General features: G+C 42.7%; 1 protein-coding gene across 1 annotated transcript in view; it reads right to left on the reverse strand.

Annotated features, from left to right (window-relative positions):
- The window catches only part of DOCK3 (dedicator of cytokinesis 3), an 873576-nt gene that overhangs the window by 63384 nt on the left and 785186 nt on the right, over positions 1-25006 (reverse strand). Inside the window, exon 47 of the mRNA XM_030206787.1 lies at positions 21482-21617. Coding sequence (XP_030062647.1) covers positions 21482-21617 — 136 coding nt within the window. The remainder of the gene's footprint in view (positions 1-21481; positions 21618-25006) is intronic.

A 25006-nucleotide genomic window follows, 5' to 3' on the forward strand; every position in this document is an offset into this window, starting at 1 on the left:
CAAGCTGTTGGGGAGAAGGAAGGGGAGCAAGGGAGAGACCCTGAGTAGTCAGATGCAGAGAGAAAGAGGAGAAATGCTGGATGAAAGGAGGGCGAGAAAGCGGAAAAACGCTAGAAATAGGGGACAGAAAGATGGAAGACGTTGGATGGACGAGTAGGAGAGAATGAGGGAAGGTGCTGGATGGAAGGATGCAGAGAGAAAGAGATGGGGAGACACTGGAAGGATGGGAAGAGAAAGAGGGGAGGATGCTGGATGGAAAGGGGGAGAGGATAGAGTTAGTGAAAGATTGGAGAATAATTGTAAGGGGCATGGGGAGAACAAAAGTGAAGAAAACATGAAAAGTCATAGATAAAGTAAAAAGAGGGAAATTATTTATTTGCTGCACTTGTATCCCACATTTTCCCACCTATTTGCAGGCTCAATGTGGCTTACAAAATGTTATAACAACATGTATACATTATAGGATAAGAATTTCAGAATATAGATACAGATGGGTACACAGAATATCAGAGCAATCATATATTTTTTTTTATATATATTTTATTGATGACATAAACAGTCAAACAGATTATAACATTATCTGAAGTTTTACATAAACAACATCACTGTAGTCACTTACTAAATATTCAGCTTCATCCATTCAACAAATGTCATCAATACATTTTTCCTTTTCCCCCCTCCCCACCTCTCCCCCCCCCTTCCACCAGGCCGTGACATCTCTTTCCTGTTTTCTTAGCCATTTAGGACTCTACTGCGTGCCCGCGGTGCTAAAGTGTCCAGAAAGGGCATCCAGCATTGGAGGTATTTCTCCCCCTTCGGTGTGGCCAAGTCACACACGTCCCTTCGTTCCAGGGCACATAAAGATATAATTTGTACCCTCCAGAGTTGGGTTGTCGGTCTATCCTCCTGCAGCCACAACTTGAGTATTGTTTTTTTTCCCATCACCACAGCCCGTCGCTGAAAGTAACGCAGTCCTGCCTTACAAATCGATCCGCGATTTGTAAAGTCATCAAACAAAAGTCCTGGGCGGCTGACCCAATGTACCTTCCACATCTTAGAGACTTGTCCACATATTTGGGACCAGAAGTCCAGTACTGGTGGACAGTGCCAGAACACGTGACCTAAATGAGCTCCACATCCTGTGCACTTCGGGCAATCATCTGTTGGCCTTAAAGTCGCCCGGTGCGCTCTGTGTGGGGAAATAAATAGTCGTATCAGAAATTTATATTGGGTTTCTCGTATGTCTGCGTTCCCGTACTCTCCGTAGCATGTTCGCAGGCAGGACTGTATTGTCTCTGGCCTAATTTGACATCCCAGCTCGCCGGTCCATGCCTGTGCCAATTGATGATACTGTGCAAGTGGCATAGCGGCTCGGATTTGCACATGATAGTATTTTAGGGGGACCAGTCTCCTGGCCTTTAAGTCAAAGATTTCCGTCAGCTGCACCCGCACCCGCACCGTTGAATGCAGTGCGGGTCTGGGGAGCGACCGCACATAGTGCTGCAATTGTATTTAGGCTAAGAAATCCCCAGTCTCCAATCCCTGGCGCTCCTGCAATTCCCCCCTAGACTGCAATGTTCCATCCCTCTGTATAACCTGGAATAAAAAGAAGACTCCTACCTCCCCCTACTGCTTAAATGTACGTGAGGAGCTTCCTGCTGGAAAATCTGTATTGCCCCCAATGGGCAGAAACGGTGAGGCCCGGGCATCTAGGCCATGTAACCTACAGATCCACTTCCACGTTTTCCGTAAGGGTGTGTACAGGAAGAGGAGATGTTTTGGTGTTTTCGCTTTACCCGGTCTAGCATGTAGCCAGTAACTAAAGTGCATGCTACATCCTATATTCCGCTTCTGGATAGGTAAAATGTCATGTCCCTCTCAGCCAGTCTGCTATATGTCGCATGCATCCTGCCACTGATAGCCATTTGACACTTAGGGCGCCCAGCCCTCCCTTGTCCCGAGATAGGTAGGTTTGTTTCAATGAGACTCGGGCTCTTTTCCCATTCCATAAAAATGTTTTTAATGTCCTGTGGAGGTCTAGTTCCTCTCTATGAGTGAGAAACAGCGATAGCACCTGGATTATGTACGTCCACTTTGGGACTATTATCATATTATACATTGCCACCCTCCCCCACAATGACAGAGGTAGCTTTCGCCATGTTTGTAAAGCTTCCTTGGTTGCATCCCAAAGCGGTTTCAAGTTAACTTTGTATAGTTGATCTAATTGGGTTGGAATGTATATGCCCAAGTATTTAATTTTATTGTCTTTCCATTGCAAGGGGAAAGGCCCTATCCAGTTCTTTTTTATGTCCGGTGTACTTGGTAAGGCGACTGACTTGTGTCTATTTAGTGTGAACCCCGAATGATATTGAAATTCATCCACCATTTCCAAAAGGTTATGGAGAGATCTTTGCGGCCGTGTTAATGTGAGGAGAATGTCATCTGCAAAGGCAAGTACCTTGGTGGGTAATCCAGGAATTGGCACTCCTGCAATTTCCGCATTGTTTCCCACTGTTCGCAAAAACGGTTCTACATATAATAGGAAGAGCAGTGGGGATAGAGGACACCCCTGCCTTGTGCCCCTCTGCACTGGGAATGCCTGGGATGTCATTTTATTTACTGTGATACGAGCTTGGGGTTCCACGTACAAGGCCGATATTGCTCGTAGGTACCAACCTTCTACCCTACATATGTTAGCACTTCAAAGAGGTATCCCCATCGCACCTTGTCAAACGCTTTCTCAGCGTCTAGGCTTACCAGTAAAAGTGGGTCCCCCACTACTCTACTATGTGCCACTGCCAACAGAGCCTGCCGTATATTAAGGCCTGGGTATCGCCCCCTTACGAACCCCACTTGATGTGCTCCCACCACGAGGGAGATGTTTTGCTAACCTGTCTGCTAATATTTTAGCCAGGATTTTGAGGTCCACGTTTAAAAGAGAGATTGGCCTATACGCCTCTAGATCCTCCTGGTCTTTACCTGGTTTTGGTATCAGTGTTATGAGCGCTTCATTCACCCCCGCGGGGAATCGCCCCTGTTCTACAACTGTTTCGAAATATTTTACCAGGGGCACACTTACTCTATGTGATAAGAGTTTATAATATTCTGATGAAAATCCATCCACCCCTGGACTCTTGCCCCCTGGGAGCGCCCCGATCACCCTTTGTATTCAGAGCAATCATATTAACGGAATAATAATTTTAGAATTGTTACAAATAAGAATACATAAGTAAATCATACTGGATTGGAAGTGGATTGAAAGATCAAACCCAAACCCACCTCCCCGCTCCCCCCGTTTTCTATTTCTGTTGATGGCTCTCTCATTCTCCCTGTCTCCTCAGCTCGAAACCTTGGGGTCATATTTGATTCTTCTCTCTCCTTCTCTGCTCATATCCAGCAGATTGCCAAGACCTGTCGTTTCTTTCTTTACAACATCCGTAAAATCCGCCCCTTTCTTTCCTGAGCACTCTACCAAAACCCTCATCCACACCCTTGTCACCTCTCGTTTAGACTACTGCAATCTGCTTCTTGCTGGCCTCCCACTTAGTCACCTCTCCCCTCTCCAGTCGGTTCAAAACTCTGCTGCCCGTCTCGTCTTCCGCCAGGGTCGCTTTACTCATACTACTCCTCTCCGCAAGACCCTTCACTGGTTCCCTATCCATTTTCGCATCCTGTTCAAACTTCTTCTACTAACCTATAAATGTACTCACTCTGCTGCTCCCCAGTATCTCTCCACACTCGTCCTTCCCTACACCCCTTCCCGTGCACTCCGCTCCATGGATAAATCCTTCTTATCTGTTCCCTTCTCCACTACTGCCAACTCCAGACTTCGTGCCTTCTGTCTCACTGCACCCTACGCCTGGAATAAACTTCCTGAGCCCCTCCGTCTTGCCCCATCCTTGGCCACCTTTAAATCTAGACTGAAAGCCCACCTCTTTAACATTGCTTTTGACTCGTAACCACTTGTAACCACTCGCCTCCACCTACCCTCCTCTCTTCCTTCCCGTTCACATTAATTGATTTGATTACTTTATTTATTTATTTATTTGTCTATTAGATTGTAAGCTCTTTGAGCAGGGACTGTCTTTCTTCTATGTTTGTGCAGCGCTGCTTATGCCTTGTAGCGCTATAGAAATGCTAAATAGTAGTAGTAGTAACATAACATAATGATATCAGGACAAGGTATAATATTCAGTCATGAGGATGTAATAAGGATGAACAGATAGGAGGGTTCCTTAATAGTTGTGATTGGAATAATTAGGAAGTCAGATCGTTATGGGGAATCTTTATTGTACGCCTTTATGAATAAGTAGGTGTTTAGTAACTTTCGGAAGGTTGTCAGGTCGTGTGCTGTTTTTATGGCGATCGGTAATTCATTCCATAGTTGTGTGCAGGTGTATGAGAAACTGGATGTATGTACAGACTTGTATTTAAGTCCTCTGCAATTGGAATAATGAAGGTTTAAGCAGGTGCGTGATGAACTTTTGTTGTTTCTCTCTGGTAAGTCAATTAGGTCTGACATGTATGATGGGGCACCTCCATAAATGATTTTATGGACCAAGGTACATATCTTGAATGCAATACGATCTTTCAGTGGGAGTCAATGCAGGCTCCCACTGAAAGAATGGATAGTACAAATGAATTAATTCTGGACAGAGAGAAAGGCAGAAAGAAAAATTGAAGAAAACATAGAAAAAGGAGAGAACAATGACAAATGGACAGGAAACCCTGACAAGACAGTTAAGAGAAGACGAAGGAAAGCAGAATCAAGGGACCAACACAATTAGAAAAAATAAATGGCCAGACAACAAAGGTACAGAAAATAATGTTATTTTTAATTTAGGATAAAGTAATGTGGTAGTTGTCTTAGTTAAAGTTAATAAATGCAAGCAAAATACAAAATAGAAAATAAGGTGATACCTTCACTGATTTTAAAACATTTTTGATTAGCCTTCAGAGACCAGCACTTCCTTCCTCAAGTCAGGAGAGGATACCATAATAGCATTCTACTGTCCTGACCTGAGGCAGGAGGTTTTGGCCTCTGAAAGCTAATTGAAAAGGGTATTCGGCTATTAAATAAAATATTTTCTGAAATGACTGTGGGATTGAGGTGTCATGGGGCGGAGCCATGTATAGTGGGTGGAGCCAAGGCAGAGTGGGGCGAGGCTGGACCCCTTAAATACTGGGAGCAGCTGGGTCAGGAAGCAAACAAAATTGTTTTATAAATGCTTGTCCAAGATTATTGTCTTGTCTGGATGACAAATCACATAAGAATCCTCTTCACTGTGAGTACAAATAAATAAATAAATACGTTATGCATCAAAAATGTTTTAAGGGAGGAAAAAGCCTCAACAGACTCCCAAGAAGCATCACTGCTTTAATGATGGTGGAAAGGGTGGCTGATGCATGGAATGACCTCCTGGTGGAGGTTGTAAAGACGAGGACTATGTCAGAATTTAAGAAAGACTGGAAAAGGCACGTGTGATCCCTTAGTAAAAAGAGGACTTAGTGGTTACTGAGGATGGGTACTAAAATCATCTGGCGCTAAATGCTGAGACACCCATAGAAATATAATGGGGGTCTCAGTGTTTAGTGTGAGCTAAAAACGCTAGCACACCTTAGTAAAAGACCCCCTATATCTATGTTATTTCTAATTCCTATGTACAGTCTTATTGTTAGCAGTTAATTCAGGTAATTTGGGAATATTAATATTTGTCACTGACAAATATGAATGCTCCCAAATAAATCCTTCACAAGACACTTCCTTTAAATCCATCTGAGCTACTTTAGCTTTTACTATGTTCTCTTGTGGTAGCATGGGTGGCGGCCAGGCATGGAGCCTCAACAAACACAGCTACTCAGAGGTGAAAATGAAACACAAACACTTTTATGTTTAAATATCTCAAGGGCATTTATGTACAGGAAGAGAGCCTTTTTCAAATGAAGGAGAGCTCTGGAATGAGGGGGCATACGTCAAAGTTAAGAGGGAATAGGCTCAGGAGTAACCTAAGGAAGTATTATTTCACAGAAAGGGTGGTGGAGGAGTGGAATGGCCTCCCGGTGGAGGTGGTGGAGTCGAGAAATGTTCCAGAATTTAAAAAGGCATGGGATAAGCACGTGGGATCGCTTAGGAACAGGAAGAATTAGGGGTCACAGAGGATGGGCAGACTGGATGGGTCATATGGCCTTTATCTGCCGTCATGTTTCTCTGTTTCTATATACAAGTGTGTAGAGCCTGTTCACTTCACAGACTGGAGGAAAATAAATAAGTACATAAGTATTGCCACACTGGGCTAGACCAAAGGTCCATCAAGCCCAGCATCCTGTTCCAACAGTGGCCAATCAAGGTCACAAATACCTGGCAAGATCCCCCAAAAAATACAAAACATTCTATACTGCTTATCTCAGAAATAATGGATTTCCCCCAAGTCCATTTAATAATGGTCTATGGACTTTTCCTTTAGGAAGCCGTCTAAACCTTTTTTTAAACTCTGCTAAGCTAACCGCCTTTACCACATTCTCTGGCAACGAATTCCAGAGTTTAATTACACGTTGAGTGAAGAAAAATTTTCTCTGTTTCATTTTAAATTTACTACTTTGTAGCGTCATCAAATGCCCCCTAGTCCTAGTATTTTTGGAAAGAGTACACAGACGCTTCAAGTCTACCCTTTCCAATCCACTTATTATTTTATAGACCTCTATATCATATCTCCCCTCAGCCATCTTTTCTCCAAGCTGAATACACCTAGCCACTTTAGCCTTTCCTCATAGGGAAGTCATCCCATCCCCTTTATCATTTTTGTCGACCTTCTCTGCACCTTTTTTGAGATACGGTGACCAGAATTGAACACAATATTCGAGGTGCGGTCGCATCATGGAGCGATGCAAAGGCATTATAACATTCTCATTTTTGTTTTCCATTCCTTTCCTAATAATACCTAACATTCTATTTGCTTTCTACACATGGTTCAATCAAATCCCGCTGGGACACCAAGGTGAAAGCCATACTAGACAAAATTGCTCCAGTTACCATGAAAAGGTCAAGACATCCAGAGATTTGCCATAGTTTACAGAGGAACTATCCATCCTAAAACAGAAATGTCAACGCCTTGAAAAGCAATGGATAAAGAACAAAGATACTACTGATAAATCCAAATGGAAGTCAGCCTTCCAATGCTACAAAAAGAAGGTAACTGTCTCAAAATGCCAATACTATAGCAGACTAATTGGTCAAGATGATCTTGACAATAAAAAAACTTTTCTCCTTAGTTAAAACACTAGCTTCCACTAATAAAGATGAACATTCACAGAAAACGTGTCCCACCGCCCAAGACCTCACTGATCATTTCGCCAATAAGATCCTTCAAATTACGTCTGAACTATCTAAGGCTACTCCAGCAGAGGAAAATAGCCCAACCTGTAGTTCAGCCTTAATTGCCAGAGATCCTACAACCCAAAACTTGGAATCTTTTCAACCATTAACAGCTGAGGATGTAAGATCAATACTGTTGAAAGGCTCCCGAGCCAACTGCTTCCTGGATCAATGCCCAAAACACCTACTCAAATCCATCCCTATGGAAGCAGCAAACTGGTTACTTGATGATCGCAATGAGCTGTTAAAACCTGGCTCTCTTCCCCCCGCTATCATTTTAGTTGCCCTTCGCTGCACCTTTTCCAATTGTACTATATCTTTCTTGAGATGCGGCGACCAGAATTGACACAATACTCAAGGTGCGGTCGCACCATGGAGCGATACAACAGCATTATAACATCCTCACATCTGTTTTCCATACCTTTCCTAATAATACCCAACATTCTATTCGCTTTCCTAGCCGCAGCACCACACTGAGCAGAAGGTTTCAGCGTGTTATCGACGACGACACCCAGATCCCTTTCTTGGTCCGTAACTCCTAACGTGGAACCTTGCATGACGTAGCTATAATTCGGGTTCTTTTTTCCCACATGCATCACCTTGCACTTGCTCACATTAAATTTACTACTAGTAAATTAGTAAATAACTCTCTTTTTACTTGGAAAATTTTTCTATTTTACACTGGTCACAATTTGGCTTCAGATCGTCACACAGTATGGAAACATTACTGCTAGTTCTAACTACATATGTCAAACAACACCCATGCAAAGGCAACCAGGTAATTCTTCTCCAATTCGATATCTTGGCGGTGTTTGATGCAGTTGACCACACACTGCTACTTGAACGCCTGGATCAGACAGGAACAACAGGGACTGTGATCAAATGGTTCAGCGAATTCCTTTCAAATTGAAGCTATTCTGTCAAGCAAAACAACCAACTTTCCAACTACTAGTCTACTAACTGTGGGGTCCTGCAGGGACCTCCCCTCTCACCGATCCTGTTCAACCTCTTTATGTCATCCCTTGCCTCAATCATATTTGGAAAAACTAAATATGAAAGTGCAAAACCTCTGAGAAGCTTCACTGGCTCCCACTCAAGGAACGCATTGCGTTCAAGATCTGCACGATTGTACACAAAATCATTCACGCAGATGCCCCAATCTACATGCTAAACCTCGTGGACCTGCCTCCCAGAAACGCCATAAGATCAGCCCGCAAATTTCTCAATCTGCACTTCCCCAGCTGTAAAGGACTAAAATACAAGCTGATACACACCACCACCTTCTCTTACATGAGCACGCAGTTGTGGAATGCATTACCTACAGCCCTGAGAACCATTGACGAAATAACTAACTTTCGCAAATCTTTGAAGACACATCTCTTCAATAAGGCCTACAAAGAGAACCCATAGCCTTACAAAACTACCTCACCAACCCACCCAGTTATTAAAATCTACCATCTATAGTATCCTGCCCAACACCTTCCTTCTCTCTTCCCTTTCTTAATCTCTATATATTACTAATTGTATCTGATATCCTGGAATGACTATGTCATAACAAAACTCTGTAAGCCACATTGAGCCTGCAAATAGGTGGGAAAATGTGGGATACAAATGCAATAAATAAATAAATAAATAAATAAATAAAAATCCACCTGGGACTTAATGAACTACTATTATCCTACACGGATGACATCCTGCTTCTCTTACCAGTAATAGCATCAAACAAAGATCCAACTCAGTCTGTAGTGAATGGTATGACTGCTGTTAGCTAGCACCTGGGCCCTGACCAATAAACTGAAACAATGTGCAAAAAACCAAGGTCCTGTGGTTCTGAAATCAGTGAGTTGAGGTCCCGTGGTTCTGAAATCAGGGAGTTGAGGTCCCATCATCAATATCTTTGTCCAATGGTCAAAGCTTTACAGTCGAATCTGAAACCAGAGTATTAGGGGTCTTGCTTGATTCTTCACTCACCTTCTCTTCCCATATTAATCAGCTATGGAAGAAAAACACTATTCAAAATGAGACACCTACATCTAGTCAGACCATTCTTCGACCAAAAAGCCTTCGCACTACTAGTCCAAATGTTAGTCCTACCTCATTTGGATTAATGTAACATTGTATTTCTTGGTATTAAGTGTCAATATCAGAAAAAACTGCAAATCATACAGAATACAGTTGCAAGACTAATATACAGATATACTAGTGTTTCAACTCATCTAAACAAACTGCACTGGCTTCCCATAGCAGAAAGACTCAGGTTCAAAGCTGCTTGTTTAGTTTTTCAAACTTACAGGGCTTCACCTCTGAACTGCTAAGACCGCTTCACTACATCTGGTCCAGTCTAACAGACTGAAACAACTAATGCTAGCTAGCATCATCATTTCAAAAGACAATTCAAAATCAGAAGATTTTCAGCTCTCTATTCCCTGTACTTGGAGTCAAAATATGGAACTCTCTACCTATTCCCATTAGAACAGAAAACAGCTACCTCAACTTCAGAAAGAGGCTAAAAATCTTTCTCTTCCCAATGACTGCTTCATAATAATCCAGCATGACTTCTACTTCCTAGTATCATCCGTTATTCTTTCCTTTAATGTTTTTAGTCTCATGCATTACACCAATGATCTCTAATGTTTCTCATATCTCACATTAACACCATCTTCTTTTGTCTTACCTAGAACGTAAACTGCACTGAACCCTGAAAAGGGGATATTAGCGGTATACAAGAATTGAATTGAATATAGAGGGCCTCAATATGGCAGCAGGATTTTTTTCTACCTTGCCCATACCAGACAAACCAGTTCAAGGGAAAGGAATGGGAAGTCAGGGAAAGCAGCTACTTTGTTTGCAGTCAATTCCTTGCTCCTTTAATCTCACTAGCTCTTTTCCAACCTATCCCACCTGTCACCATGATGGCCATCGAATTGCCTCCAGGCTTGAAGAATTAATAGATGAGGGAGTTGGCCTCAGCTGCAGCACAGTGAAGTGAGATTGGCCATGACAGGGTCATACAGCTAGTTTTACATCACAATGGGCAGGTATACCAAGAAAATACTCTTTCCTTCCTACCCCCCACCCTCTGATCAAAGAGAAAGAGGAATGAATGGTAATAAGATGACATGCAAGTAGTGTTTATAGCTCGGATGAGCTTACTCTCCACTACAAGTTGGCTCATGTGTAGGATTGGTCCACTTCAGCTTTTTCATGAGCTGGGGTGTTAACTCATGAACAGATTACTCTTCATGGCAGTCACAGAGTGGACAGCAGGACAACATCAGGGACAAGGATTGCACAGTCAGTTGTCCCACTGCACTGGCTGTAGTGAAAGGAGGTGCCTTCGACAGCCTCTTCCTTAGAGCAAGATGTTACCGTTGTGAGAAATAATCCACAGTTTCGGTCATGTGAGTTGTGAGCCCAAGCAAAGGCATGAGCCATTTCTCAATAACAGAGATGTAGTAGTTATGATTAATGTGCTGTTTAGTTCAATGTTTTTGCTAAAATTCTTTGCACGTAATTTACACTACAGTCACGAACTATCCACTGATAAAAAAATAATCACTCCAACAGATTATCTGTGCCTAGTTCTTGGATTGGTGAGGAAACAGAGAAAATGATGGCAGATAAAGACCATATTACTTATCCAGTCTGCCCAAATCCAAGGGAGACGTATGTGTTAGGCAGGGAGAGTCTGATAGGTATGGACGGGGAGAGGGATCTTGGGGTGATAGTATCTGTGTTGGAGTATAATACTTATGATATGGTACTTATGCTGACCCAGAATATTTGTTTTCTGACATGCAGAATGTTTGTTTTGACCTGTTGCTACCAGAATATTTGTTTGACAGGTTGCTACCACAATGCTCCATTGCGGTGGGTAACTCACTACAGGACTGTGCTGAGAAACAACTCCAAAGGCTGGTATTTTCATCAGAGGGTGCCTGGGAGAGAGGAATGCAGATTGGCCACTCATTGTTCTGTTCTAGGCACACTTGTTTGTGAGCTGTTATAAAAAGAGGGGAAGCCCTGGCTGAAACAGAAGCTCTGTACCTGGTTGGAGGGACGCCTCTTTCCAGTGTGGAATTGTCCCGCAGAATCTCTGGGCGGTCATCGGTGCTTCCCCGATTGATGTTGCAACTCAGATGAAGGCTACAATCCTGTGGTGATCTACAATCCTGTGGTGATGTATGTATACTGCATAAGAGTGTTATGTAATATGTGGGTGCCTATTGATGTGTGAATAAACAATCTTTAAAGCAATATCCGAACCCTTGATTTGCTACATTTGGCGCTGTGAGCAGGATTTTGCAGATTGTTTAAGCAAAAAAAAAAAAAACCAACATGTTTCGGAAAGGGAAAAAACAGAACCATAACAGTATTGGTGCTGGGATATCAGAGGATACTGTGCAGGCACAGTTACCTAAGTTATTTAGTATCCCGGGGTGGGATAAGTATCCCTATCAGGCATTGGCAACTGAATGGGCTACTGATACGGGTTTAAGTGAGAATTGGGATGTTTGCCTAGGAGAGGGAAAGTGTGAGGAAGTGTTGCAATGTCTACAGAAAGCCCCTGTAATTAAAGGCAAGGAGTTGCGCTCAATAAGTCGACGTGGGTGGATTTTATTGTCTGCATATCGTCTGGTGCATCAACAAAATGTACTTCTCCAGCAGCAACTACTGGAAGCACAGGCAGAAATGCTGACAGTAAAAAGTGATTTGGTAATGGCACAATGTCAGGGAAAGCTGATGATGGATAAGTGTACAGGGTACCAGAGGGTTGCAGAAAGGGCGGCTGGAAGGGTAGCCCAGTATAAGTATCGTAAGAGACGAGGGAGAGTAAGCAAAAAGAAGGTAGCAATAGCGATGGCAAGGGCTAGTGTAGGGGAAGACTGGGATCCTGAAACATGGGATGGCGACGTTTGGTCGTCTACCCCAGTAACAAGTTATGATACGGAAAGTGATCAGGCTGAAGCAAAACCAGTAACACGCCGAAAGTAAGTGCAGGATGCTCAGGGACAGCACCGGAAAGATACCATTGAAGATTTTACACAACACAAGATCGCTGATATTCAGGATACATTCCAACAAAAACCACAAGAAAATTTATTAACTTGGTGTGTGCGGTTATATGAGCAAGGGGCACAGGGGATAAAATTGGACCCTATGGACTGTGGTCGATTTATTACCATTAGTCGCGATTCTGCTGTCCAACAGGCGTTTAGGGAACACAGCGAAAGACAGGATGGACAGGGGTTTACATTGTTAGAATTGGTAGTGGTTGGGTGTAACCGTACATATATAACTGAAGCTGAGTGGCCTCCAAACGACCGTATCTGGTATACCCTGCGAGACTGTGTGCAGAGGTTAAAAGAGGAGGCTATGAAGACTTGTATATTTGTAGGACAATTGGATGCGCTGATTGCAAGTCCTGTAACTGTAAATATACGCACCAAATTGATCAAGACAGCCCCCCCTGCCTATAAACATGTTATCCTGACTCTTCTGATAAATGAAACAGGAAACCAGGTGGAAGAGGTGATTCAAAAGATAGAACAGTTAGGAGATCTAGGAGACTGGGGTCCCCAAAAGAGCACTGAGCAGAGGTTTGAGCAACGATTAAATCAAAATAAACAGTTAGCTAAAGATAGAGAAAGGGTATCACGTAAAGATATGTTTGCTGCCTTGCTCAAGGCGGGGGTTCCACGGGAAGAAATTGATGGAATTAGTACAGCCCTACTCTGGAAGCGGTATCAGAAGAAAGGGTTGGATAAGGGGCACAAACCCCACAATGCGAGAGCAGTTAAAACAAGTCAGGGACAGGAAAAGCAGGCCATCGCCCCTCCCCTAATACCATCTACTCCTCCCGATTATTCGGATTTATACCGAGAGGTGAAGAACTTACTGACTTTACATAAAAAAAGAATTTTCACCTAAGATTGAGACAAACCCGTTTAGAAAACAGGTACATGATGATAGCAATTGAGTAGAAATTGCCAAGGTGCGTCAAGACCCCCGTCGCTATGTGTCAGTTACTATACAATGGGGCCCTGGGAATTTTCAGCAGGTACGCGCTTTGGTAGATACTGGCGCTGAAGCAACCATAATCTCGGGTAATCCTTCCAAATTTAAGGGGGAAAGATGTACCATTGTAGGATTGGGGGGGGGGGGGGGGAAATTAGAGGCTGTAGAAACAACCTTGTGCATGCGAATAGGGGATTTGGGATTTGAAAAGTATAAAGTGATGATTACCCCCGTAAATGAATTTATCATTGGCATGGATATTTTGTATGGTCTCAAAATGACACTAGATACCGGGGTATATCAGTTTGGGGGTTCGTGGTTTGTTCCCAAACGTTTACGCTACTTCTCAGTTTACAATTTACAGATGCTACCTGTATTAGTAGGGAAAGTAGTGGATGAGCCCATTGATATTCCCCCAGCCACACGGGTTGTAGCCATGAAGCAGTATCGCATTCCAGGGGGGTTGGAGGAGATAGAGGCCACAATTAGAGATTTATTGGAAGTAGGGGTTTTGGTTCCTACTACCACGCAGTGGAATAACCCGGTGTGGCCAGTCCGCAAAGCAGATGGGACGTGGCGCATGACAGTGGACTATCGGGAGTTGAACAAAGTGACTCCACCTTTGCATGCCGCGGTCCCAGATATCGTGACCTTGATAGAAACAATTCAGGGAAGGAAGGGTACTTGGTACGCAGTAATAGATCTTGCCAATGCGTTTTTCACTATTCCTTTAAAAAAGAAATATTAGGATCAATTTGCATTTACATGGAAAGGGCGACAATACACATTTACCCGTTTGCCACAAGGGTGGGTACATAGTCCTACTATCTGTCATCGTGTAGTAGCCCAACATTTGGACTCTTGTAAACTATCTGTTAATATCCAGACATCACATTATATTGATGATATAATAGTTCAGGGGGATTCTGAGTCTGAAGTAGCCACTGCACTGCAGCAGGTGGTGCAGCATATGCGAGACTGTGGATGGGAAATTAATCCTCATAAGATTCAGGGTCCCTCCCAGTCTGTGAAATTTTGGGGGATTCATTGGAATCAGGGGAAACAGGAAATAACAGAGAAAGCAAGGTAAAAGATTGTTGAATTTCAAGTTCCCACTACTAAACAACAGACTCAGCAGTTTTTTGGATTGTTTGGGTTTTGGCGTAAGCATATTCCCCATCTGGGTCAGGTCTTACGCCCACTATATCAAGTAACAAGGAAGAAACATAATTTTGAATGGTGCGAGATGCAACAGAAAGCATTTGAACAGGCCAAGTCTGTTGTTCAGCAAAGTCTGAGTCTTTGGCCTATTAGGGAGAATGTAGAGGTGGAACTGCAAGTATCAGTCACCAGGGAATATGCCAATTGGAGTCTATGGCAGAAGCAGGATGGGCAAAGGGTGCCTTTGGGTTTTTGGAGTAAGAAATTACCCGATACTGCTGCTCGATACACTCCCTTTGAACGCCAATTACTAGCTTGTTATTGGGCATTAGTGGAAACAGAACAACGGACCATAGGGCATGAAGTTCAAATGCGGCCAGAAATACTGATTATGGCGTGGAATCGTAGTTCACCAAAAACACATCGTATTGGCCATGCACAGGAAAGTTCCATTATAAAATGGAAATGGTACATACAAGACCGGGTCACTACTGGTATTTCAGGTCTCTCACAGTTGCATGAAAAAGTCATGGCTGTCTCTTTAGCGGAAGAGGGAACTTACGTACTTCTACCTATTTCAGGTTCCGGAATTCCATGGGGATGCCCATACGATGAGCTTTCAGATGAGAATAAGCGGCATGCCTGGTTTACTGATGGCTCCGCCAAGTATATCGGATCAGTCCGTCATTGGCGGAGTGTTGCCTTTCATCCACTTTCAGGTAAAATACTAGAAGTTACAGGGCAGGGACAGAGTAGCCAATATGCAGAACTTTATGCTATTTATTTAGTTCTTAAGCAGCAACTATCTCACGCACATATTTACACAGATTCCTGGGCAGTAGCCAATGGCTTAACTACCTGGTGGCCCATTTGGAAACAAAATAATTGGAATATTTATTCAAAACAGGTATGGAGTGCAGAACTCTGGAAGGAGATTGTACAAATGCTTTCCAATACGAAGGTTACTGTTTTTCATGTTGATGCACATGTTTCTCCTTTAACCTCTGATCATCTTTATAACCAACAGACAGACAAATTGTCTAAGATTTCACCTGTTGATGTCGTCACTGGAACAGATTCTGTGCCTATTCCTGGGGATTCGCAAGAGAGAGGTTTGGCGCAATGGGCACACCAAAAAAGTGGACATATGGGCGAACAAGCCACACTGCATTGGGCACGACAGCGTGGGTTAGCACTCACCACTTCACTCATTAAAGATATTATTGCACATTGTCCAATCTGCCAACATTTGACTAAACATCCGGTACCCCATCCAGTGTGAGGTCATTTGGCCCGCGGAAAGTTGCCTAGTCAAATCTGGCAGATTGATTACATTGGCCCTTTACCTTTGTCTAAAGGATGCCAATATGTCTGTGTCGCTGTGGATACCTTTTCAGGTTTCCTGGTTGTACATCCCTGTCGCAGGGCAACTACTACTACTACTACTACTTAACATTTCTAAAGCGCTACTAGGGTTACGCAGCGCTGTACAATTTAACATAAAAGGACAGTCCCTGCTCAAAGAGCTTACAATCTAAAGGACAAGTGAATAGTCAGTTTGATAGGGGCAGTCAAATTGGGGCAGTCTGGATATCCTGAAGGTAAGAGTTAGGTGCCGAAGGCAGCATTGAAGAGGTGGGCTTTAAGCAAAGACTTGAAGATGGGCAGGGAGGAGGCTTGATGTAAGGGCTCAGGAAGGTTGTTCCAGGCATAGGGTGAGGCGAGGCAGAATGGGCAGAGCCTGGAGTTGGCAGTGGTGGAGAAGGGTACTAAGAGGAGGGATTTGTCCTGTAAACGGAGGTTTCGGGTGGGAACATAAGGGGAGATGAGGGTAGAGAGGTAGTGAGGGGCAGCAGACTGAGTACATTTGTAGGTAAGAAGGAGAAGCTTGAACTGAATGCGGTATCGGATTGGAAGCCAGTGAACTGCACAGAATACTGTTGTTTTATTGAAAAAATAAATTGCTCACCAGTTTTTGTACTGAGTATAACATTGAACGGATTTATCACATTCCTTAGTATCCTCAGTCAGCTGGATTAGTAGAGCGTATGAATGGTTTACTGAAGCACAGTATACGCAAATTGACACCTACTCGTACTTTACAAGGCTGGATGTCATACCTCCATGATGCCATACAGCTCCTTAATAACCGTCCAGTGGGTCCTGATGAAACCCTCTTGATGCGCATGCTCACACCTCATTTGACCATCACTATGGCCTCAGTGTCTCAATATGCCTATTGGCCTTTGCATGAACAGACCCCGCCCCTCCTCCATCACTCCAGTGGTGCGGCGGGTTGTGATCTTAGTACTCCGTACTCCTATACTTGTCCCCCAGGTTCTATTACCCGCATTTACACTGGGTTAGGATTGCAGATTCCTGATGATTGTTATGGTCAGCTTTGTTCCCGCTCTAGTCTTGCTATGCGTGGTTTAACTGTCCTTGGTGGTGTTATTGATGCAGATTATCAAGGGGAGATACAGGTTCTACTGTATAATGGTTCTGCAGAAGTATTTAATATCAATCCAGGAGATCGTATTGCTCAAGTAGTGATAATTAGTATCAATACCACCACACCACAAAACATTTTGCCACCTGTACGATCCACTACTCGCGGAGTGGCTGGTTTTGGATCCACGGATTTGCAACTTGGACAGAAGGTTTGGGTTAAGGACCCTACTGGAGCTCAAGCCTCCTATGCCAGCTGAGGTGGTGGCCAGAGGACAAGATGGCACAATGGCTATTGTTAAGCCTGGTGATTCACAGTTGCATAATGTTCCCATAGATCGTTGTTATTTGCGAGAAATAACATGCTTGTTGTTTATCCTTTGTAGTACGTTGTCCTACTCCTTTTGGATGGTTACCCACTAGTGTATACCTGGATACCGGCGACAGAAATCCTCAACCAAATGAACGTGGTCCACTATTGGTGGAAGAATTCGGAGAACAAGATGCTGACTCAAGATAACTACACTTGTACTACCAGCTGCCTTATTATGAATGTTACTGTTGACAATAGCTCACTATGGAAGGTGCAGGGTCGTGTGTTGTTGGTAACTAATGTCACCCTCAATTTGACTATCTTGAATAATACACACTGAACGGGGTGTGTACAGCGAGCTGGCTTCCGAGATCAACAATGGATTCATTGGAACAGGACACAAAAGCTATTATTTTTAAAGGGTTGTAATATGTGCAAGAAAGATTTAATAGTGATAAACCGGACCGGGGAATGGGTGTTCGCAAATGCCACCCCAATTACTAACCGAAGTACATGGATGGACTTCTTGCATGTTTTCTGGAAACAGGAACCGAGTATGTTATCTTCCCGCGTAATGCGTCTACCACAAACTTGTAAAAATATGTCAATGAAGCATCAGCGCATGATCTTAACGTATAACATCACTTTCCCTAAGATGCCACATTGTACACGGTATCGGAGGGCTTGGTATGATACCATTTTAGGAACTGTTGGTACTGGGTTGGGAGTGTTAAATACTGTAGACACTGACACTTTGTATAACAAATTACATTACTTAGAGAAGGACTTATACGAAGAATTGAATATTTTAGCGAATTGGATGCCTGCTATTCCATCACTGGGACAATTGGTGTTACCAGCAATGGAAGGACATAATCGTTTATTTCAGCAGGACTTTATGTTTCAAAATGATTCATGGACGAATGTCACAAAGGCTTTGAAGTACACATGGTGTACCTTGCAGGTACTGTATGCTATTCAACAGAGAGATAATTTTCAGATGGCTTTGCAGATGGGGATGCATACCCATTTGCAAACCCTGTTTGGTAAGTATTGGTGTGGAGAGGTTTGGTTGGTACCTCAGAATAGTCTTACAGTCTCCAATATGCACTATTGTACTAGAGAACTGCATGTTTATGCAATTCAGAATACAGAGATTTATGTAAATATTATATTGTACCTATTATTGATCAACAGAATGCACAATTAGAATTTTGGAGTCCACATGTAAAGGGACAGTATATCACTAGGTATAATAATACTTACGATCTATCATATTGTATTTTTAGTTTAAATAGATTGATTTGTCCTTTACAAACACCTTTATATGAACCATGCTTATCACCTCGTTTTGGTGAATGTACCTTCACGGTGTACCCCAAAGATTATGAAATGCTTGTAGAGATATCTGCTCAGATGGTATGCGTTACCACAGCTAATAGCTCGACCGTACAACATAATCCATTTTTAGGGAATATGGTGGTTAGCCAATGTTATAGTAATATATCAGTATTTTGGTGGAAGGGTGCTAAATATTTCTTTTTCTCGGATATACAGATAAGCACCTCCACAATCTATATGTATAGTTTCTTCCGTGCTCCTCTGTTATATGTTAACCCAAGATTGTACATCAGTATTTAGAGGACACTAATCAAACTCTGTGTATTATGAAGGTGGATGCCCAGTTAAATAAAACCCACATTCTCCTAGTCACTGAAAATGTTCGGAGCAAATTGCAACATCATTGGTGGGATCTGTTAACTGGTCATTCTCCTGGAGCAGATAAATTTCTCCAATGGCTTGCACATCCATTACTAATAGTTTTATTACTTAGTATTGCTTTGGTGGTATGGAATTGTATTCTTACATGTAAAATTTGGCATCCTCCAGCAGGAACGGTCCATAATACCATGTATACTTCTGTCAGCATAGGTATCAAGAGGTGGAATGTGTTGGAGTATAATACTTATTATATGATACTTATGCTGACCCAGAATATTTGTTTTCTGACATGCAGAATGTTTGTTTTGACCTGTTGCTACCAGAATATTTGTTTGACAGGTTGCTACCACAACGCTCCGTTGCGGTGGGTAACTCACTACAGGACTGTGCTGAGAAACAAGTCCAAAGGCTGGTATTTTCATCAGAGGGTGCCTGGGAGAGAGGAATGCAGATTGGCCACTCATTGTTCTGTTCTAGGCACGCTTGTTTGTGAGCTGTTATAAAAAGAGGGGAAGCCCTGGCTGAAACAGAAGCTCTGTACCTGGTTGGAGGGATGCCTCTTTCCAGTGTGGAATTGTCCCGCAGAATCTCTGGGTGGTCATCGGTGCTTCCCCGATTGATGTGCAGCTCGGATGAAGGCTACAATCCTGTGGTGATGTATGTATACTGCATAAGAGTGTTATGTAATATGTGGGTGCCTATTGATGTGTGAACTGCATAAGAGTGTTATGTAATATGTGTGTGTCTATTGATGTGTGAATAAACAATCTTTAAAGCAATATCCGAACCCTTGATTTGCTACAGTATCTGAGGACCTGAAGGTGACGAAACAGTGTGACAAAGCGGTGGCCGTAGCTAGAAGATTGCTAGGCTGTATAGAGAGAGGTGTGACCAGCAGAAGAAAAGAGGTTTTAATACCCCTGTATAAGACGTTGGTGAGCCCCACCTGGAGTATTGTGTTCAGTTTTGGAGGCCGTATCTTGCGAAGGATGTTAAAAAAATGGAAGCGGTGCACAGAAAAGCTACGTGAATGGTATGGGATTTGCGTTACAAGACATATAAGGAGAGACTTGTTGACCTGAACATGTATACCCTGGAGGAAAGGAGAAACAGGGGTGATATGATACAGACGTTCAAATATTTGAAAGGTATTAATCCGCAAATGAACCTTTTCCGGAGAGGGGAAGGCGATAGAACTAGAGGGCATGAAATGAGATTGAAGGGGGGCAGACTCAAGAAAAATGTCAGGAAGTATTTCTTCACGGAGAGAGTGGTGGATGCTTGGAATGCCCTCCCGCGGGAGGTGGTGGAAATGAAAACGGTAACAGAATTCAAACATGCGTGGGATAAACAAAAAGGAATCCTGTTCAGAAGGAATGGATCCTCAGGAGCTTAGCCGAGATTGGGTGGCAGAGCCAGTGGTTGGGAGGCGGGGATAGTGCTGGGCAGACTTATAAGGTCTGTGCCGGGGCTGGTGGTTGGGAGGCAGGGATAATGCTGGGCAGACTTATACGGTCTGTGCCAGAGCCGGTGGTGGGAGGCGGGGCTGGTGGTTGGGAGGTGGGGATAGTGCTGGGCAGACTTATACGGTCTGTGCCCTGAAGACAGGTACAAATCAAGGTAGGGTATACACAAAAAGTAGCACATATGAGTTTATCTTGTTGGGCAGACTGGATGAACCATGCAGGTCTTTTTCTGCCGTTATCTACTACGTTACTATGTTAAATGTTGTTACAGATTCTACATTTGTCCCAAGCTTTCTTGAGGAAGGAGGGTTCTGGACAGAGCAAGAGGGTTCAATCATTTAAGGTGGTGCTTTGTTAATGCTTCATCAGGCTGTGCACTTAGCTTGAAATGTAGCCAAATCAGTCTGTTGCCCATATTAAGTAACCTGCCACCACCACCCCTCAGTTCCACATTGCATAGAAATCCTTGGAAAGGGTACATTTAATGCTCTTGATGTATTGTTGTGGTTCTGTGTTATTCCTCAGTTACCTTCCATGGTACAATGGGAACTCGTGTATCAGAACTATATCTGTATGCTGTGAAATCAGGAAATTATGTTATGTCACTCTGAACACATTCTTTGAGTTTAAGATTTGATGCTTTGACTTCCAGTTATTAAAACCATTTAGAAACTATGGAGTCATGCTTGGGGTGTAGGTACAACTTGTAATAGCATATTCCTTTGCACTTTTAATACACTTTTATTCTGTCTATACACACACACACACACATATATATATATATAGTACACTGTGTGTGTGTGTGTATATATATCTAGTACATTGTGTGTGTGTGTGTGTGTATATATATATATATATAGTACATTGATTTGAACAGGTGACTATCATGTATTAACTGTATATAAACAATTATATATGTTTCTTAAAATAAATTAGCATATGTGTGGGGGGCAGTTTCTGCTACTACTACTCCAGACTCACCTGCATTTGATACATGTCCTCAGAGGTCTCCCCTACTGAGCCATCTGTTAAGATGACGAGGTTCCCTGTCTCACTGGATGCATGTGAGGAGAGAGATGTTGATGAGTGGTGATCAGAGCCCAGAAGGTTTAATGGGCTGAAAGAAAAATTTGCAATGAGGAAGGAGTTAAAATAATACAAAAATTAATTCAAATCAAATTAAGTCAAAACAAAATATACTTAAAACTCATGAAAAGAGAAAACATCAAGAGCATAAGGCCTTGATGCTCCTGCCTAATTCAAGGACATAATAAAAACAGAGGTGCATCATATCCTGGGCTCCATATATAGGTTTGTATCAGTACACAGTAGTTGCTAGCAAGGCCAGTGCTAAGGTCTCTGGTGCTCTGCTGCAAACTATCAGTTGCCACCCCCCTCCCAGGTCCAGCTTCTCTTTTCTCCCTCCCCACTTCTCCAGTCCAGTGCCTCAGAAGGTGAACAACAAAAGTTGCTTTTTTAAAATTTTACTCGACAGCTTTTTAATTTATTTGAAATCTTCCCATATGAAGATAAAATTTGAATATCACTATAACTGCTTAAAAAATTATTGTAGCTGGTGGAAACAGCACTAATAAAGGCTATATTTTATGCTCCTTTTTCTACACTGTTCTATACAATACAGTAATAGATGGTCAAATTTCAGTGAGGATATCCTGTTTACTGATGGGTTCATCTTAACTGTTGCTGTAATCTGCTTTGGAAACCCTGGTGTTATAAAGATTGGCAGCAAAATTAAACTTTACTTTCATTAGAGCACATGGAATCACATTTTCACCTCATCTCTTTTCTACAAATGGATTATTCTGTTTTGAGCATATTTCAGGGACAAGTGGTTTTCGTAAGTCAAAATAATAAAAATATTTTATTTCATGCAGATTTCTTATTTGTTTAAACATAACTACATGGGCTATAATCCCCTAATGCAGTCCACTGGTTTGTCTTATACTGTGCCAAAAAGTGCACCCCCTACCACCACAGTTGCCTCCGTTGCTGCAATCCCCCTCCCATATACCACAACCCTCCTCTCTCACACTCTGCAGTCTTAACTTGAAGGGCCTGCCTGCCTGCCGTGGTGGTGTAGTGGTCTCTGCAGCTGCAGGAGCAGGAAAGAATCCCACTCTTTTCTACCCGCTGCCACTACTCCGTCTCTGCTTTGCTCTTCTGCGCCGCGGGCATTTACCTGCATATCAGCCTCTAACCTCCTAGCACATATGGCTCCCTTGGATTTCTCTTCCCTAAGAGCATCACTCTGCACTTCTTTGCATTGAATTTTGATTGGCAAACACTAGACCATTCTTCTAGCTTCTGCAGATCCTTTTTCATGTTTTCCACTCCCTCCAGAGTGTCTACTCTGTTACAACATTTGGTATCATCCTCAAAAATCTACTGTAACATTCTAATAGAAATGCAACCCATCATCATCAAAGGGCATTTCAGTGAATACATAGAGAAGAAAACGCTGTTTAAATCAAAAGCGCTAATTGAACAATATAAGAAGTTCTTATATGAAATAAAGAACATATTAGGTGTAGCTATCACCATGTGATTAACTGAGCACAACAATATGGTGAAGTAATCAGGCATAGCAGGACAATACCAAAACTTCTAAGTTTGAAAGAAGCTATTACACTACTACTATACAAGTAATGACTCGCAACTGAAAACGATGTTCTCCTTTAAAGGAATCTTTTCATGGCAATTGAGTATGTCCTTTTCAGAATGAGTACGTTGAAATTGCTGGTGCTGCAAGGAGAAGGAAGGAAGGAAGGAAGGAATGGTTTTGCCCTACAACTGTGAAGTGGAAGTCTTTAACAATGTAGTAGGCCTGGATCTCTGCTTAGAAAAATGTTAATGCACAATCCTGGCAGTTGCTATGTCTATCTGGAAGGCTTTGCAGGTCATGCATAATGCCACTGTGCTAAGAATGTCCAGGGGATAAGAGAACTGACTGTGCAGAAGCAGCCATCAACTGAAGTCCCCACACAAGTGCAAGGGAAGCTTTGAGTGAACTGGAGAACCTCAGATAAACAGAACAAGGAGAAGTAGACTCCAGATAATGTTCTTCTGCATCTGTATCTCCCAGGTCTCTGCCCAGATAGAAGACATTTACCTGAGGTAGCACTCTATGCCACTTAAGAGATGGAGGTGTTCACCTTATGACTCATGTATTCTGGTATGCTGCCACCAGACGAAAGCAATAAAGGTGGTCCCAATAGCATTGGAAATGTTCATTCCTGTTATATTTTGTTGGACCATTGACACACTCATGCATGTCTGCCATGGGACCTCATTGGCAGCTGGCGAACTGGTAGTGAAACCAACCAGAATGATCCGAGTGTCATTTCTTCTAGGGTATGTGTCCAGCTAATGCTTTATCAGTTCTACTCAAGTGGTTGTAGAAACTGTAGAAATATGGTACAGCCAAGGGCCACTACTGGAATGGTGGGAGGCTAAGCCTGAAGGACCAGGCCTGTTGAAAACTTTGGCCAAGTTAAAAATCAAATAGCGTGTCTGTATCAGAGAAATTAGAAGTTTCTGACAGTCACACTGACAGTTGATAAGTTGTGAAATGTCCCTAACTCAAGAACAAAAAAAAAGTTGGAAAGTACCCAAGATCACCAGGTGTTGAGGACAGAACAGGGAAGTCCAGAAATAAGTAACAGAACAGGGAAATTTGGAAAGGTTGCAGTTGGAGACAGTTTGGACCATCTGTTTGAAAAGGAGGGAGAGTATCTGGAGGAGCATCTGCGGTTAGGTGTGAAAAGGGGGGTCATCTGCGTAAACAAGGTTATCATAGGAGTGTATGAGAGCCTATTGATTTGAATGCAAACAGAAGGGTATAAAAACTCACAGCAAATGTAAGCAAGGTGGAGAACTCCAAAGGCATGCTGCCCTGCGGACCAATCTTCTCCCCCTCCTTTGTTACATTCTGTGTAACTATTCTTTTGGGTTTGAATGGATATTAAGAAGTACTTCCATACTCCCACACAAATAAGGAGTCAGATGATTACATGGTTAGCCTTCTAGAGGTTCTCTCTGGTAAGTGGAAAACCGAACGGCATTACCAGACAGAACCTGGGGAGAACATTTAACCCCCCATAAAATTCAAAACCAAGAGGAATAGATCACTACTTTTCGGTGACAGCTGGCTCCAATGAGGACTTCTTGGGGCAGTGGGTTGCAGGGTGTAGCTTGGAGCAAGTAGTGCAACATTGATGAAAACTGCAGTTGGTAGTAGACTAGCTTCCTTTGTTGTAACGCCAGCATACATCCCTATACATGGGGGCAGGTCCCTCCATCAATACAGACATATTAAGGATGCTGCATACTGTTTATGATCCACAGGTTGTCATTTTCAGCATACTAGGTCATGTGAAGCTTGCTCTCCGTTTTTTTCTGAAAATGTTCATCATATGAGAACAAGGGACAAGTGGTTTTCATAAGTCAAAATAATAAAAATATTTTCTTTCATGCAGATCTCTCATT

This window comes from Microcaecilia unicolor, chromosome 6 (assembly GCF_901765095.1).
Source record: "Microcaecilia unicolor chromosome 6, aMicUni1.1, whole genome shotgun sequence".
Classification (NCBI taxonomy): Eukaryota; Metazoa; Chordata; class Amphibia; order Gymnophiona; family Siphonopidae; genus Microcaecilia; species Microcaecilia unicolor.